A 19,279-nucleotide genomic window follows, 5' to 3' on the forward strand; every position below is an offset into this window, starting at 1 on the left:
GCAATTGTAAAGATTCTTCCAAAAGGTCAAGTGGGGGTTTTGGTAAGATTACTAATATATGCTGTTTAGATGTGTAGTACCTTTTGGCACCACATTCCTACCGGTAATGTTTAATTCTTTGTTATTTACGGGACTGAATCTAACAATTAGGGTAAAATGGGTTTCATCCTGTAGTTCTTAACTCATTTGCTGCCATTGACGGGGATGGATGTCCAATCTTTTTTAATTGAAATGGGAGGGCTGACAGCACATAAACGTATTACAAAGAGTTCTTTTTTTTCCAAATCATTTCGTTTTAGTATGAAAAAACAAACAAAAAATCCCATTAATGAAGACAATACACATGATGAGTCCTCGAAAGAGTGGTAATTAAACAGCTCTGTCAGCACCTATAGGACAATAGTTTATTTGAACATTTTCAGTCTGGCTTTCGAGCTCATCATAGCACGGAAACTGCATTAGTCAAAATGACTAATGACTTGTTACTAGCCGCTGATGTTGGATTAGTCTCGATCCTGGTTCTGTTGGACCTGAGACAGCCTTTGACACAATCGACCATAATATCTTATTGCAGAGACTAGAATGTGACATAGGCATTAGAGGAGCAGCCCTCTGCTGGTTTAAATCATATTTATCTAATAGGTACCAGTTTGTCAATGTAAACCAGCAATCATCACTGTACTCTAGAGTTAGTTATGGTGTGCCGCAAGGATCGGTCCTTGGGCCCATATTGTTTACGCTGTATATGCTTCCTCTAGGTAATATCACCAGAAAACATAGCATTAACTTTCATTGTTACGCTGACGACACACAACTGTATTTATCAATTAAACCTGAGCAGATCAGGCAAGTGGACAAACTAAGCACCTGCGTCCAAGATATAAAGTGTGAGAGACTCTTTAGCTGCCCAGATTGTCACTCTGGACAATGTAAGTGAAGCCTCCAGCACCCCAGTTAAAAACCTAGGAGTTTTATTCGACCCTGACTTATCGTTTAAAGCTCACATTAAACAAATCTGCAGAACGGCCTTCTTTCACCTGCGTAACATAGCCAAAATTAGAAATATTTTATCTAAAAGTGATGCAGAAAAATTAATTCACGCGTTCGTTACATCGAGATTGGATTACTGTAACTCCCTACTTGCAGCTTGTCCTAGAAGTTCTCTAAAAGGTCTTCAGCTAGTCCAAAACGCAGCAGCAAGACTTTAAACAGGAACCAATAGAAGAGAGCACATCACCCCTGTGCTCCAGGCCCTTCACTGGCTTCTAGTCGAGTTTACAATTAAATTTAAAATCCTCCTTCTTACATTTAAGACCATTAATGGGTTGGGGCCATCTTATCTCACCGATGCTCTGGTTCCATACCTCCCCAGCAGAACACTCCGCTCTCAGAATGCAGGTCTACTGGTAGTTCCCAGGGTTTCCAAAAGTACTGTCGGAGCTAGAGCCTTTAGTCACCAAGCCCCTGTTTTATGGAATCAGCTTCCAGCTAATATTAAAGAAGCCGAGACAGTCTGCACATTTAAGATTAGATTACAAACGTTCCTATTCGACAAAGCTTATGGTCAGGCTAGTTGAAGTTGGAGGAGACTCACAGTTTAGTCTAAGCTGCACTAGAAGCTATAATGCTGGAGGAAGTACAGCCACTGAGTTCTATCTCCTTTTTCTCATTCTACCTACCACTTGTCTTACTTTATTTCTATTTTCCAATGTTAATATCTAGTTGTCTAGTCTCTTCATCACTAGTCACCCGGTGTCCCCTTTCCCTCCTCCCCTCTGGGGAGGGGCTATTTTTCAGCTGCAGCCTCCTGACTGTCCGGACCCCTGGCTGGATGGACGTCCTCGTTGCTACCCCTGTCTCATCTGGCTAGATGGACCTCTTCTTGTTCCTTTACTCCACTGCATCTTTACGGACTGTAACTTCGCCTGCTAATTCCCATTAGCAATCCTGGGGCTTCCTGTCTATCCGTCCTGGGAGTAGATCTCTCCTGACTGTGGTACTCCCCAAGGTTTCTTATTTTCTCCCAAAGACTCTGTGGAGTTTTTCGAGTTTTTCCTTGCCGACATGGAGGGTCTAAGGATGGGGGATACACAGGACTTGAACTTTATTCATCTTTGTTGCTTCATTTGCTGTTTCTGATTGTGGATCATATTGCCTCTGCAAAGCCCTTCGAGACAACCTTGGTGTGATTCAGGGCTATACAAATAAAATTGAATTGAATGATTTACTACACAATGATGAATGTTTGGTAAATAAAATAATCATTAAAAAACTGCATGTTATATTTCATTGGGTTGTCTCGGTGTGATCTTAAAATTAATTTGATGTACATACTAAAACCTTTGTGTGTGATAAATGTTAAAAAAAACACAGAAATCAAAAGGGGTTAAATACATTTTCACTGCACTTTATAGAGTGCAACTGTCTTGTTTTAAACTCTGCAATTTGTAAACAAAATTACGTTTCAGTGGTTAAAAAATGAAAATGAATCATTATTATCAACTAATGCCATAAATCGCAGTTTGAGAAGCGATTAAAAACCCAAACAAAAAAAAAAATCTGAAAAACAATATTTGTTGCTACGGACAAGCCGAATACAATCAAACAATCGAGCCTTGCAAAAACGGTAGACGTGAAATGAAATGGATACATCACAGACCGTTGGGCCGTGCAGAGTCATGCGAGAGCCGAGGGCCATGACCAGAGGAGGGATCCGCTCGCACCGTCAGCTCCACCATGTGCGAAAAGGGCCCGTCGCCCATGTTGTTGGAGGCAGACACTTTCACCAGGTAGAATTGGCCGGGTTTCAGATTCTCCAGCAGCGCCATAGTGATGCTTCCTGTCGGCCACACAGAACCACCATATTGTTTGTTTTGTTTTTCTCACACTGATTTCGCATATTTCGCTGAGCCATTCAAAATAAAAGCTCTGTGAATCAATATCAAGAGTAGAAATTCTCAAGCATTTTTAGTACTGACCATAGACTTCATAACCTATTGACTGGACACTTCGTCATTCTTTGCGTCACGCCTTACCACAGGGGGCCGAGCTTCATTAAGTAATAGTCAGCCGAAGACTGCACACGCTCATGTCGGATTTAAGCTTGGATTTTTGAAGAACTACGAAAGCTGTACCGCATACAAACAGGAAGGATTGTCTCAGGAGTGATTTGTTCGAGGAAGGAAGGTAAATTTTATATTTTTTGTACCATGCATGCATTTTGAAAGGTGAAAAAAATCAATGGGAGAATGGGAACCGCTACGGCATTGGCGTCATTCTTTGACATATATACATAAAATAAATGGGTAACTGCCCGGTTTGCTCTTTTAACAAAGAATCAAGACAGTTTTACGTCCATATCTATAAAAAATATAGTGATTTAAGCCTTTATTCACAAGAATTTTGAATGGAAAAAGCCATTGTGGTAGCCCCCTTATCATAACGAGCTAACAGACTAGCATCATTCTTCGACAGATTTACGTAAAGTAAATTCAAACATCTGTTGTTGTTTTTTTTTTGTTTTTTTTTAAAACCAGGAATCGAGACAGGGTTTTAAGTATTCATTCACAAGAATTTCAACATAAAAAGCTCTTTGCCGTGGACTTGTGGTAAGGTGGCGCCACATTGAACTTGAAGACGAGCCGCACATTCGCCATATTTACGTAAAATAAATGCTACCTGCACGGTTTCTTTTTATTTTAACCAAGAATTGAGACTGTTTTACGCCCGTATCTATAAAGTATTCATATATATATATATATATATATATATATATATATATATATATATATATATATATATATATATATATATATATATATATATACAGTGCCTTGCAAAAGTATTCGGCCCCCTTGAACCTTGCAACCTTTCGCCACATTTCAGGCTTCAAACATAAAGATATAAAATTTTAATTTTTTGTCAAGAATCAACAACAACTGGGACACAATCGTGAAGTGGAATAAAATTTATTGGATAATTTAAACTTTTTTAACAAATAAAAAACTGAAAAGTGGGGCGTGCAATATTATTCGGCCCCCTTGCGTTAATACTTTGTAGCGCCACCTTTTGCTCCAATTACAGCTGCAAGTCGCGTGGGGTATGTTTCTATCAGTTTTGCACATTGAGAGATTGACATTCTTGCCCATTCTTCCTTGCAAAACAGCTCAAGTTCAGTGAGGTTGGATGGAGAGTGTTTGTGAAGAGCAGTCTTCAGCTCTTTCCACAGATTCTCGATTGGATTCAGGTCTGGACTTTGACTTGGCCATTCTAACACCTGGATACGTTTATTTTTGAACCATTCCATTGTAGATTTGGCTTTATGTTTTGGATCATTGTCCTGTTGGAAGATAAATCTCCGTCCCAGTCTCAGGTCTTGTGCAGATACCAACAGGTTTTCTTCCAGAATGTTCCTGTATTTGGCTGCATCCATCTTCCCGTCAATTTTAACCATCTTCCCTGTCCCTGCTGAAGAAAAGCAGGCCCAAACCATGATGCTGCCACCACCATGTTTGACAGTGGGGATGGTGTGTTCAGGGTGATGAGCTGTGTTGCTTTTACGCCAAACATATCGTTTTGCATTGTGGCCAAAAAGTTCAATTTTGGTTTCATCTGACCAGAGCACCTTCTTCCACATGTTTGGTGTGTCTCCCAGGTGGCTTGTGGCAAACTTTAAACGAGACTTTTTATGGATATCTTTGAGAAATGGCTTTCTTCTTGCCACTCTTCCATAAAGGCCAGATTTGTGCAGTGTACGACTGATTGTTGTCCTATGGACAGACTCTCCCACCTCAGCTGTAGATCTCTGCAGTTCATCCAGAGTGATCATGGGCCTCTTGGCTGCATCTCTGATCAGTTTTCTCCTTGTTTGAGAAGAAAGTTTGGAAGGACGGCCGGGTCTTGGTAGATTTGCAGTGGTCTGATGCTCCTTCCATTTCAATATGATGGCTTGCACAGTGCTCCTTGAGATGTTTAAAGCTTGGGAAATCTTTTTGTATCCAAATAAACTTTAAACTTCTCCACAACAGTATCTCGGACCTGCCTGGTGTGTTCCTTGGTTTTCATAATGCTCTCTGCACTTTAAACAGAACCCTGAGACTATCACAGAGCAGGTGCATTTATACGGAGACTTGATTACACACAGGGGGATTCTATTTATCATCATCGGTCATTTAGGACAACATTGGATCATTCAGAGATCCTCACTGAACTTCTGGAGTGAGTTTGCTGCACTGAAAGTAAAGGGGCCGAATAATATTGCACGCCCCACTTTTCAGTTTTTTATTTGTTAAAAAAGTTTAAATTATCCAATAAATGTTGTTCCACTTCACGATTGTGTCCCACTTGTTGTTGATTCTTGACAAAAAAATTTAATTTCATATCTTTATGTTTGAAGCCTGAAATGTGGCGAAAGGTTGCAAGATTCAAGGGGGCCGAATACTTTTGCAAGGCACTGTGTATATATATATATATATATATATATATATATATATATATATATATATATATGAATACTTTATAGATACGGGCGTAAAACAGTCTCAATTCTTGGTTAAAATAAAAAGAAACCGTGCAGGTAGCATTTATTTTACGTAAATATGGCTTTTGAGATTTTAACTTATCATGCACTGCAAAGGGAAATGCTCCACAATTTCATTGTACAACTGTATAAAGACAATAAAGGGCTATACTGTTCAATAAAGAGTTGTGATTGTACATATAATTTATTCATAATCTATTTCTAAATTATTTACAATTGATTCTGCATGTTTTCCACAAGTATCAAGTTTCTGATGTGAAAATTGAGTGATTTATTAGGTGCTGAAAACATGCAGTAAATAAAAGAAAAGAAGTTGGTATTTTGGGCAAAAACTTATATGATGTGTTAAATATCGCTATTGATCCTGAAAATACACTGTAGGTGATTATCTCTGCATTTGGTGATTTTTGTGCATTTAGTGTAAAACCTGAGAATTTTATAGCCATTTTAAGTTTTGCTATACTTATATAAAAAAATAATCGGGATTTTATTAGGGAATGACTTTGAATTTGTTGATGCCGCTGCTCATGGAGACCCTTACTGTATATGGCTAAGGTAGGTGCCTGTTTTGGTTTTAGGTCGGCAGCAGCTTTGGTTTTGAAAACATTTGAAGTTTTTGAAAATAGGCTCCCAACGGATCGGCCCCGTTTCCCATGTCATGTCAATAGGTTATGAAGTCTATGTACTGACAGCCTACATAATGACTTCATGTAGTAGTCTTGATCAGGGGCATCAAATACATCATTGTCACAGGCTTCTTTGTAGTTATGGTTTCACGTGGAGGACAATTAGGGCTCCTACAATGAATCAACCAATCGACAACTAGTCAATTATCAAATGAATCAACAACTATTTAAGTCAAAGAATCGTTTGGAGACATTGTTGACTAAATATTGTCTTTTGTATTTAGCATTTTAAAAATTTTCATTTACTTTGAAATTAAAAAACTAAAAAGATTTTGGGGAAAAATGAATAAAAAAGAAAAAGTCAGTAAATACTATTTTATTTATTTCTTTTTCAGTCTTTATTTCTTGATTTTGTTTTTTGATTAAAAAAAAGGGAAAAACATCAATGTTCATTTCTAATGAATCTAAAAAAAAATCTTATCCAATTTTGTTTAAAATTTAAAATTGGAAAAAAGCCAATATTATTTTGTTTTTAAAATTTCAAAAAAATGTCTAATTATTCATTTTAAATTTTAAAACGAAAAAAAAAAATCTCTGAACTAAAGTATGAACTAAAACACAAACAATGTGTCAAAAATTCATTCATTGGTAGCAAAATTCAAAATTGTCTTTATATTGATCGGTCAGTGTACACTCAATCATCATTCATCATCATCACTTTTTTGTTTTGCTAGCAAATGGTCACATTCCATTACTTGCTTGTAGCTGGCTCAAAGGCTTGTGAGTAAATAAGGTCAAGCAGAGTAATTACATCAGGACGATATAGGCAGTGAACTCAAGCTGTCACGCTTCACAAACCAGGGAAGAGAAAGTGTCAGTGAAGATGAAATGAGTTAGTGATTTCCAATGGCCTGTTTATCTAGAAATGGAGTTTAATAAATACTAGACTAATGCACCTGTGTCTCTTATCATACTGTACATACACACATCCTTACCTTCTCTTTGTACCACCTTCCATTCCCCGGTGAGCCATTCATTTCTGGAGGCATACAGGATTGTGTAGTGTGTAACAGATAGTTTGGATTCCTCCGGGGGCTTCCATGACACCAGGGCTGTGTCCTCCTCGATCAGTGTCACCTTGATGTTGGTGGGAGGCAGTGTGGGAGCTGGGATAGATTGATGAGAAGTGAAGAGTACTGTCATAGTGTCAGTGCTATGATAAAAGTATTTGCCATCTTATCCAATTCTTATTTTATAAACAGACATGAAACTTATTGCCACTAGTTAAATACCTATGTATTTGGGTAAATCACAACAAATGTGTTTGTTCATACAGTAGCCTGCTCACTGCTGTGTCTATTCTGTGTTTTCCAGTATCACCTCTAAGTGTCGCTAAAGTATTGTGACCGTATAGTGTAGTGTAAAAATATCTGTACACTATGCCTGAGGCACTGAGGCACATCTGAACCCTGCTGTAAAAAAGCCTTATACCACATTACTGTGCGTATGCACCCTCTGGACATGAGGTCCAAGATCTTTATGAGATAAAGTTTTTTACTTTGTTTTATTAATATGACGTATAATACATTTGCTTGGATAGTTATTTTGAAATTTAGTGGGCATTTAGGGGTGCTTAAAGGTTTCATTTCGACTTACGCGGAAATTCGGGTTCAACTTGTTTGTAACAAGGGGACTACCTCTGTACCATGTTTTCAGTGGTGGATGAAATACTCACTTTTATTTTTACTTAAGTAAAAGTACATCTAGAGGGGCAAAAAAATACTTAAAGTACGTAAAAGTACAAGTATCTTATAAAAAATTTAAAAGTAAAAGCACTGTTCAAATGCTTAAAATTTACTTTACAAGTAAAAAGTAAACGTATTTTCTCTCGACAGAAAAATGTAATATATATACAGTACATATCTGATCTGAGCCAATATTCAAAGAAAGACCCAGAAAATTCATTGACTGCTCAATTTTATTTAAAACTACAGAATGGAAAAAAAAGGCAATAAAATTGACTAAACTGTAAACAAAAGCTTAACAACTTTCCGTCATCGATGACGTCGACAACGTTGACTAGTCGGGACAGCTCTACTATTCACGTTCATAAGGATAAAGATATCTGGCCAATATATCATATTTGTGGACTAAAAGCTACTAAAAGCTTCAAATACAGTACAGTAGCTTCCTAGGAGTGTCCTTTTATAATTGTATAATCATGTACTGCATCTAGTTAAATATGACATGTATTGTATACTTTGAATGATGGGTGAATAAACTAAACTGAAGTACAGTAACGAGGTACTTTTACTCCATTACATTCCACCACTGCATTTTTTGGCTCCTGATATCGATTCCGAGACACGACCGGCTATGTGTTATCTGCCGATGCCAATTCTGTACCAATATTACATTAAAAATATATATATGTTTTAAAAAATATACACTTAATTAGCGGTACTTAAATGTAAAGTAATTGCAATCATGGCTTGGTCAGACACTGCTTAACTCATTGTCTGCCATTGACGGTGGCACTAGACGTCTAGTGCATATGGACTATATGTCTAATTCAAACGGATTGGATGTCTGGTAGTGATAAAGTAATTTAAATTCACAGCAGGAGAATGACTGGATGTCACGAATGGACATCTATCATCATTTTATTAGGGGTGACAAGCGGACCTTTTTATAGCCGCGTGCGAACCACCTTGGGTAAGGGGACCAGTGGTTAGAAACAAAATCGGCAGAATCGGCTCGTTTTTTTTCTTAGTAGTCCCCAAAGCCGATGACATCATTTGAGTCCCGTATCGGTACTGACACTGGAATCAGTGTAACACTACTTTTTTCATGACAGCCTACATGCTAACTCGACACAGGAAGACCAGAGCACCTCTAATCTAGAAACTGTGCGCTTACCACGGATTGCATACAAAGGATTGTTACAATTTTTTTGATTTAATATAAATGATTTGCAGATAAGATGCACTCACCCTCAGGGAAAGTGCTCTGGTAGACCACAGGGCTCCAGGGGCTGGATAGCAGGTCAATATGAAGTCGGATAGCAAATTCATACTTGGTGTTAGGCTGCAGATCTCTTACTAAAAGGCTTTGCTCATTCCTGAATGAAAGATTTAAAAAATGTAACTATTGTAAATAGTTACATTCCTCAGGTACCACGCTCATGGAGAAGAAGCCCTTACGTCTGCAGGTAGAGCACCAGGGAGGCATTCTGCAGGCCAACAGGGTTACAGCGGATGGTGTAGTTGACTGCGTGGCTGGAGGTGAAAGCTGGTCGCCCCCAGTGAAGAAAGATGGAAGACGAACTGTTGGTTTTTGCATACATGTTGTGGGGAGGTGGAGGAGGTGGCACCAGGCGATCCCGGACAGCTGAGAAATACAACGAGGATAATGTTGATTTTTCACCATTAAGGAACGCAATTAATTACTGTACAGCATATCACAAGGTAAAACGATTAGAATTGTTTAAGTAATCAATTTTTTTTCTCTTCCAATTTGGCGAAATTTAAGATTGCAAAATATGAGAAAATGGCTTATGACTCAATGCTTATTAAAGCACTCAAAGTCATTGGTTGCGATTGACTGTGCTAAGCGTCCAATCCAGTTTGACTGGTTCGATCACTGCCAGCCTTTCCAGTCAAATTGGAATGGACGCCTATCACTGTCAATGGCAGTGAATGAATAAAGGATTCAAATCCTGGTGTAAAAGCTCTTGGGGTGAGAGTTTACTCACAGATCATTTTGAAATAAACAAGAAAATATTTTTGACAAAATACTCACATTGCCTCTATAGGGTCTCATATCTCATTTTGCGTTGATACTAGCAAAGGACTGCAAAATCAAAAGTATTTATACAGTGGTACCTCGACATACGATCGCTACGACACACGATCTTTTCGACATCTGACGTAAAATTTGACTCAGCATTTGTTTCTACATCAGATGAAATGCTCGAAATATGATGATTTATGACAGCGTCGCGATTAAAGTTGCACCGATACCGATACCAGTATCGGCAGGGGGCGCCGATCCGGCCCGAATTGGTGGTATCGGTATCGACGAGTACCAACATTTAGGGCTCCGATACCATCTACTGGTATCACTTGAACGCAAATGTACTATCCTCCCTACGTGAGCTAACTTGCCAAATTCCGATGCATGACATCTGTATGTCTTTGTCTCGAATTTACCAAACGAAATCAACACCTTCGTCTTCAATATCAAGGATGTAAACTACAACGCATATCAGCGATATTACGCTGCTCATCTAACATGGCATTCAGAAACGATTAGCATGCGTAAGCTAACACCTGCAGTTGTGGCGCCGATGGGATCAGAAAGGTTAAGACCGTGGGAGACTAAGCAAACTCATGGTTTCATGATGAACAATGAGTGGCAAATTAAGAGCGCCGTACTTCAAACTCGTCCTGTTTATGGAAGTCGTTTGTCATTTGCTGGTGTTGTCGTGCAGTAATGACCAGAAGTGACTTCTGTGGCCAGAAAACACTCAAGCGGCGCAGTGCGCACACTAGATATCATCAAATAGCAACCTAGATGTCCTATGTTAGATCCCATGCCAACTCTCACGCGCACACACTAGATATCATCAAATAGCAACCTAGATGTGCTACATTAGATCCCATGCCATTAGCTGCGTGAGCCCAGAGCGACGCGTAGTCCATATACTACATTGATGAAATAGAAACCGCCATGACTGAATGGAAGTTAAGCAGGCCAAATCAATCCATACCAGTGACTATAGATAATCCTGCAAATACTGTTAATTCAGTACATTTACAGATGGACTCGGACCACAAATAGGATGTTTTGCTTATATGGTAAATATAGCTGCTAAGAGAGCTGCAGCAATCAACAGTGTGCCCCACTTTACAAACAGTTAAGATTGTTCTCAGCACTCATATACAAAATTTCTTCAGATCAGTAAGAAGTAAGCACATAAATATTATGCACTAAAATGCTTGTTTATATGATGGCACTGTTATTTTTGCTTGTTAGCAATTAAAAAAAATAATAATAATAATAATAACAGTTGTATTTTCTGTTTCAGAGCATTAAATGTATTGAATTGTATCGAAAATCATAGCGAACCGTGACTTAACTGTATCATTGCATCCCTTATACGTACATATATATATATATATATATATATATATATATATATGTTGTTGTTTTTTTTGCAAACAGAGTGGTATCGGAATGGTATCGGTATCGGCCGATACTGCACAGCCAGGTATCTGTATCGGTATCGGGCCCAAAAAATGGTATCGGTGAAACACTAGTTGCGATTTCATTGTTTTCCCGCAAGACACACACACGGCAGATTTTCTTGTGAGACAAATCAACGTGGGTTCCAAGAATGTTAAAGCAGGTGGTGAAAAAAAGAAAAAAGGTGAGGGTTACCAATGGAAAAATATGAGCGTGGGGTGCGCATTGGTGAACTCCTTGACAATAGTCCTCCAACCTCCGTTTGCCAGTCTTAATAAGTAAAGATGACAACCATCGCCAAAGAGATCGCCAGCTTCATCAGGTTTTTATTTCAGAACTTGTGCAACACAACACGCCAACAGCCCGCAACAATAGGACGTTAAAAGTGAAAGGAATATCTCAACTGCACTCTCTCACTCTGCCGTCAGCACCGCGGTGCGTTCAGGTCCACCACACAAAATACGACTGCCACATTAACAATTTGTTACATTATTACAGGTATTTCATTATTATTATTATTATTATTATATTACTATTCCGATTTTTATTCATAATGTGTTTCTTTTGCTCTTTTTAATTGCTATTTGCAATAGTAACAGCAGTATTTATTAAGGATTTAGGGTAGGTTTTCGGACTGCGGAACAAATTGATGGAATTATAATGTATTCTTATGGGAAAATCCTGCTTGACATACGACCATTTCGACTTGCAAACAAGGTCCTGGAACGAATTAACTTTGTATGTAGGGGTACCACTGTATTTTTGTTCAGTTTTTTTTTTTAATTTGTATACTTACAGACACATCCAGGGGTGCTGATAGTTTGATCTGCCTGGTAACCATCTCCAATAAAGTTGTAAGCCAGAAGTTTCACATGGTACTTCTTCCTTGGGTCTATATTTAAAGACAAGAAAAACTCCATGTTAGATAAATAAGTCCATGTGAGGATTTATTTGCGAATGTCAATAAAGAGCGGCAAAGATTTCTGCTTGTCATCACAGAAGAATGAATGTATACCTATTCACACTGACTGTGTAGGCGTGGAGTTGGACAGATGTTCACTATAAGACTGACTCAATCCATCACCCCGACACCCAGCTTTTGAGTGCAAAAAAAAAAAAAAAAAAAAAAGGTCCTTTTTCCAGGTCAGGCTCTGCTGCTCTATGGTCAGTGGCCACTTCTATTCACAAACACAATCTGAGGGCATAAAGGGAGGGAACTGGACCAATAAAATCCCCTAGGAGAGACATCGGTGTTGTTCAACAGCAGTTGCAGGCCAAAGTGGCCATTAGGTCACAAGTTATTCGAGTAAATCCAGTTTAACTGCCAGAGTAGTGATCAGCAAGTCCACAATTATTTTATGCTACTCCAACTTTCGCTGAAGCAGCTTTCCTAAAATATGACCATTAATGTCCCTTTCTGTGTCCAGCAACAACAAAGAATCCCACAAAGTTATTTCATATGACTGTTACTCCTCAAACTTCGAGACAAAGTGGGATCTGGAAAAAAAATAATTGGCTCTTCAACTACCACTAAAATGACCAACCTTCAAATACAGGAGTATATTAGGCCCAACTCATCAAAAAATGAGGCACAGATTATACCCAATAAATATTATCTTGTTCATTGTCATTGACAACTACAGTATTGCTGTCTAATCCAATAGGTTAAATGCAAATATGATGAACTTCAAAGTTAAATACAACTGAATTGTACTAAGACAGCTACTCATTTGTGTACCAATAGAGGGTGCCCAGATAACACCGGTGTATGAGCAGAATCATCAAAGAAGAAGTCGGGTGCATGTGTTTAGCTGGGGGAGGAGTGGCTCTTTTTTACCCCGCCCCCACACAGGTCTAAGGAGTTGCACTGGAGCCAGAGTAGGGCCAAGAGGTCAGCCTGAGATAAAACTTGGGGAAAACTCCTGGGTGTGGAATATGAGAAGAAGGATTCTTATTAGTTGGCCCAAATATTTCACCAAAACAGTTTGAAATCCTATATTTGGATGGCAAGCTCAGGCACCTGGAAAGAAAACAATCTTAGTACAACGGGCCTGGCATATTTATGCCACAGAGGAACTCTGACAGAGTTGGTGGGGGCTCGGGGCAGGGGCGAGCGTGAGTTGTGACATCTGGGCCGTGACCTTTGACACGGAATCCGGGCAAGCTAAATCCTGCAAAAGATGGGGATATAGGGCTCTTTGGAATGGGGGGGAGGGTCAGCACAGGAAGTGAGTAGAAATACAGGGCAATGCTACTGAATCCAAATGCTAAACTTCAAAAATAGGTCACTTTTTATGGGTTCTTATGTATTTATGTTGTTGTTTTACACACATAAAATGTGATTCTCTTTGCCTGTTTGAGTTTGACAGAAAGTTTTAACCCAAAGTAACAAAGACTGCTTAAAGCCTCTGTTTTTGAGCAATTTGACAAACAATTACTTGCTGTGAAAAGAGCTGAGCTGCATTCACTGCTACCATCTTGCGCTCGAATCTTGAAATTTTGCACCAAAATAAAAGCAAAAAAATATATTTTTTTAAAATCAACCTTTCATATTGGTAATGTTTATATCATTCAGTGGCATGTTTCCTTTTTAAAAAAAAGTAAATTATATTATTTTTTTTTAACTAAAGAAAAAAAATAATTGCATGATAAAATAGATAATATCCGCTGTATTTGTCTTTTGTTTTTTCGTTTAAAAAGATAAAGAGAATATTTGCTTTTTGCTTTTTTTATTATTTGAAAAAGTAAAAATCCATTAAAAAAAATAAATAAAAAATTATTAACTCTTTGCTGCCATTTTCAGAATTAGAAATCACAAAAATGTAACAAAGATAATCCAAGTAGGCAAACTTGCTGCCAGCTTCTCCCGGTACAAATGGATTAGACGTCTATCGGCCTTAAAGCAGACAATGAGATAAAATGTCGCACTTACTCTGCCGAATCATATCCTAGTCTTTGCTTTCCTCCCTATTAGATGTCAATGGTTGTGAATGGCAGTGAATGAGCTAAAAATAAAAAAAAATACTATTAAATATATATTAACTGTACTGCATAATAAAGCTTTTGTAATTTCCTTCCTCAATCCATGGTAATCAATTAAATTCTCAAATAAAGTTCTTCATATAATAATTCATTGGCCACTCAACGCAATAATGTCTAGATGACAACAAATTGTATTCTTAGAATACCACATTCTTCTCTCCATTGACATTCCTCGAGTGAAGAATCTTCCTGTCCTTCCCACTGGTGTAAATCTCTCCCGGCTTGACTCACGTAAATCACCGTGTTTGTATTAAAGGGCATATTTGGGCCATTAGTGGACACTCTTTTTTTCTTCTTTTTTTTACTGCCAAAATGCAGATCCCATTGGCTTCTGAGGTTTTGTTCTACCCTGTGAAAGGCCCCCCAGGCCGTAAGCGAGCCTGACCTGAACAGGGGCCGTAAATGTCAACTCTCCGCATGAGCCCACGCCCGGCATCTATCATTTCGCTCCCCCTCCCCAACACACCAACACACTCACACATCCCCTCACTAACACGAAAAAAAAACTAAACAAATGTAAATCAAAACTAAGGACTAGAATAACATCATCATGTAGACTGGCCTTGAATCGATGAAAAAAAGGGTGTGATAGTGTGTTACTGCGAGATATAAATCTGCAATTGAGTATAAAGGACTGCCTGATGCCAAGTCATTCGAGCTCTTCTCCACAAGTCAGTTAAAGGGCACACATATGAGGAAAAGGTCACAGGTTTTAAACACGCGCGGAACCTCTGCAACACATTCCTGTCTTTCACGGTGCGCTTTGAAACGTTTTGAATTGTCATACTCTACTTGACCAGACAGCTCACAGTGCGCTCTCGTGCAGTCGTACACACAAGGCTGAATCAGCAACTTTGGTCACAGCTGGGCATTACAAAATCAATTCTATTGACAATAGCGAGACGGCTGAATAGTGAAAGACATTACAGTATTGGAAATGCCATTTACAGTACAAGAATATTTAAATGATAAATATTGAATGGCCATCAGGAAAACAAACATGTCTGCTTACATTACAGCCAAAATACATAGAGGAGCACAAAAGACAAGGCATTCTAAGTGGTAATTTCCCAAATACAGCAGTCTGGCAAAATGCTTACCGTAATTTCCCCAATATAACGCGCACTTTTTCCCCCAAAAATCAACTTGTAAAATCAGGGTGCGCATTATAAACGGGTACATGGATGGAGACAGAAATATATATATTACATGTATATATATATATAAACCGATTTTTTAATTGACACGGCCACGTTGTGTTGAAGAAACGTATGCGGCGACCCGTTGCCGACCATTACGGTACGTGACGTCACCATTTTGTTTCGGTAATACTTCACTCTAATCAGCCGAATGATTTCGTCTGTGTTAAATTCAGCTTTTTTCACTCTTCATAAAGCACAGAATTTAGTTTCTTGAACTCATTTGATTCAACGTTTATTGCAGCTCCGCAACTCTGACCATAACAAATGTAAGCACACAGACTTCCTGTGTCCGTCAACTATATCTGTCCCTCGGGAAACTCAAACCCAAATAACAATAGTTCCTATTGTTACTGTCGTGTTGACAGCGATGTGCTCTCACGGATTTCCGACTTACATTCTCACTTTCATTTTACCGTATCAATCCATGGAAGAAACATTTATTCATCATGATGAAACGAGCAATTTATACAGCAGCCTTTAAAAGAAAAGTCACATCTGTTTTGTTTTCTCCTAGATTCTGGTAAATTGAGGAAGTTGTCAAATCATATTACTACCGTAAATATTGTCAGTTTATGGTAATGTTTTGAACTACCAATGTGCTTGCGCTGTGTTTCACCAGTCAGTAAAATGACATTTCTGTAACAGTACACGAGTTCTGTTTTCTTGTATTCTTCTATTTATTGGTGCTAAAGTTAGGGTGCGCGTTATAAACGGGTACAATAATTTTCCCTAGATTATACAAGTAAATTTGGGGTGCGCATTATACACGGGTGCACCTTATATTCGGGAAATTACGGTAATCTGAGTGAAATGACTACTCCAACTTCTGTATATCGCACCAAAAATGTTAAAAATTGAATGATGATTTTTTTTTTTAATGTCAGAAAAAAGGACCTTTTGATGGATTTTATGTGATAATGCTAAAAATGCGATTAAATAATATAAAATAATTAAAATACATATATATAACTCAGATCTAAAGAACAGAAAACAACTCACAAACATTAGAGAAGCTAACAAATGCAACAAAAACCTCTCGCACACACACTAAACACTCTCACACCCAAGTAAAAAGAACTTGGAAAGGCTAAGCTAAAACCTCTCACACACACATTAAACATTCTCACATGTAACCCAAAAATCTTGGAAAGGCTAAGACTCGTTTTTTTTCCTGATGCATCCAATCACATCCAATCCTTTTTATTTTCCTGTTGTGTGTTTAAATGACTTTATTATTAGTAGACAACTGATCCATTTGAACTGGGAGGGCGGCAGCGAATCACTGCAGATGCTCATCTTTCAGTATGGCAACCAATGCTACACTCACACTCTCCTAAAATTGCATTTTCTAGTAGAGGTGTGCAAAATTTCCGATTCTTAGATTATTCGTGATTTGGCCGTGGAAGATTTGAGAACGATTCACAAACATCCAAATTCCGATTATTGAAATATGCCACGTAATGCGGAAGTAAAACACACTCAGCGCGCCACGCGGTCTTCGGGACACAATGAGGAACAGAGCGAGAGTAGCTAAACATCATGCTTCTCATTACCCGGCCCCTCGGGTAATCCCAATGCTCAACTCACGGCTCTAGCTCAACTCATGCCACGAGATAAAAAAACACAACATACTTGACTTCTGCCGACAGCTACTACAAAGTATATCCACATAATGTTACGGTAGATATCATTTATATAGGACTAGATGCAATATAGATTCGGTAGCGTTAGCAGCACATCTACAGAAAGCTAGATGCGGGCGTTAGTAAACGGCCGCCATCTTAAAGCAGTACACTTCCCTGCAAGGCTGTTGTAGCGAACCTTCCAAGCGAACCTAATTAACTTTGTATCTAAAATACTCCTAAATCGGTAAAATATTGACTTGAATCTATCTTTAAAATAGTTTTAAAACTTTCACATGTCGAAAGTAAACAAAAGGGAAATTATGGTTTAACGGAAGCAATTTTAACAACTTTAACGGTTGATTCACAACATTAAATTAATTGAATGTAGTTTAAAGCTGCTGATACAGAATGAGGACTGGAGTTTTTTATTTACTGTTATTTTTGTATATTTGTTAACTGTTTTATGTTAACTTGATACTGAAATAGTAGTTTGGTTTAGCCTGAGAGTAGTTTTGAACAATTTTGGAACTAATTTACAAAACATTTAAATGAAAAAAAAAAAAAAAAAAAAAAGGAGGGGGATGCATCAATAATGGTTTTATAATCCAATCGGAGCCTCTGAATCGTAATCGAACCGTTAGGTGCTCAAAGATTCCCAGCTCTATTTTCTAGTAAGCCAAAGTTATTGGGTGGTCAGTATAACAACTGTTCATTTTTAGAGCAATTCCGGTTCATCTATCGGCAACCATCTACAGCGGCCAATGAGCTAAAAAGTATTCAAACTGTGTATTAATGCCACTACATAAAGAGTGCATGCCTCTGAGCAATGCTAGCCCATTTGAATACTAATAACGATAAAAAAAGGCTGGTAAAACTTTCAAGACGTTATTCACGTTAATGAGTAGTTTCGCAGCCCACCAGGACTTTCACTAGCACGGTTTGTGTTGTTGCCTTACAAGACAGATGTTGTGTCATGAGAAACAAACAACAAGATATAGTAAAACAACAACATAAAAAAAAACCATCAACAATGAGCTGAATGCTGCCATTAAATTTTAATACAAGACAAGACATGACAGTCTCCACAAAATGGGAAGGAAAAAATACTTTTACTGTTAAATTCTGCGTGCTTTTATTTTCATGAATTTATAATTGCTTGTGTCATCTGTTAATCCGAGTGTGTTAATTGAACTAAAAGTCGAACATGGTGCAGTTAAAAAGATTTCTTTCAACAGATTTAACGCAATAGTTGAGTTTTATTTAGAGCATGTAAACACGTCGATTGTTTGGCCTTAGAGCTTAGCCAGCGAGGGGCTGCATTGCTTTCAAGCTCCGGCCAATAAAATGGCTTTGTGACTCCGAAAGCTAAACACAATGAGAGGCTTTGATGTCAGCAACACTGCTACGGCGGCCATAAAGCACACAGTAAATCTGCCTCAACTATAGGCCGTCCCCACTCTTCAAAATGCCACAAAGACACTCCTTTGGCAAAGAAGAATCTTTAGTTAGCTAAAACTTACGTTATAGTCATTACGTTATCTGCAATTTTCCAAACTGTGAATTCATTATTTAAAGTGTTGAAAGACATTAACAGGGTTCCTACAGGGTTTATCAAGTGAAATTTAAGACTTTTTAAAGACTTCTTAAAACCACTCGGAATTGAAGTTGATGCCAATTTCCAGGGCAAATTTCACGCCTAACCTAACAAAATAAATGAACAAAAAACAAAACGTTAATCCTTGAACACAGGTGTCTAATATGTAGCCCGGGGGCCAATTATGGCCCGCAACTTCATTTTAGGTTGCCCATGAAAGTAAAGTAAATCGACTTCATTGTAAAATAAAATTTCAATATAATTTCTGTAGTACTCGACGAATCAAGGAATCCAGAAAAATATTCAGTTTAGCTTATCAAAAAAACAAAAAAATCAAAAAGCAATTTATCCTTTCATGCACATATTTTTTTTTCAACCCTTGAAGAGCACTTATTTAAGTCATT

General features: G+C 38.1%; 1 protein-coding gene across 1 annotated transcript in view; it reads right to left on the bottom strand.

Annotated features, from left to right (window-relative positions):
- prtga (protogenin homolog a (Gallus gallus)) overlaps window positions 1-19,279 on the bottom strand; it is a 72,103-nt gene that overhangs the window by 11,114 nt on the left and 41,710 nt on the right. Inside the window, exons 11-15 of the mRNA XM_057853215.1 lie at window positions 12,209-12,304; window positions 9,369-9,555; window positions 9,159-9,286; window positions 7,161-7,331; window positions 2,660-2,839 (exon numbers count right to left, since the gene is read on the bottom strand). Of these exons, the coding sequence (XP_057709198.1) occupies window positions 2,660-2,839; window positions 7,161-7,331; window positions 9,159-9,286; window positions 9,369-9,555; window positions 12,209-12,304 (762 nt within the window). The remainder of the gene's footprint in view (window positions 1-2,659; window positions 2,840-7,160; window positions 7,332-9,158; window positions 9,287-9,368; window positions 9,556-12,208; window positions 12,305-19,279) is intronic.

Source organism: Corythoichthys intestinalis, chromosome 1 (assembly GCF_030265065.1).
Source record: "Corythoichthys intestinalis isolate RoL2023-P3 chromosome 1, ASM3026506v1, whole genome shotgun sequence".
Classification (NCBI taxonomy): Eukaryota; Metazoa; Chordata; class Actinopteri; order Syngnathiformes; family Syngnathidae; genus Corythoichthys; species Corythoichthys intestinalis.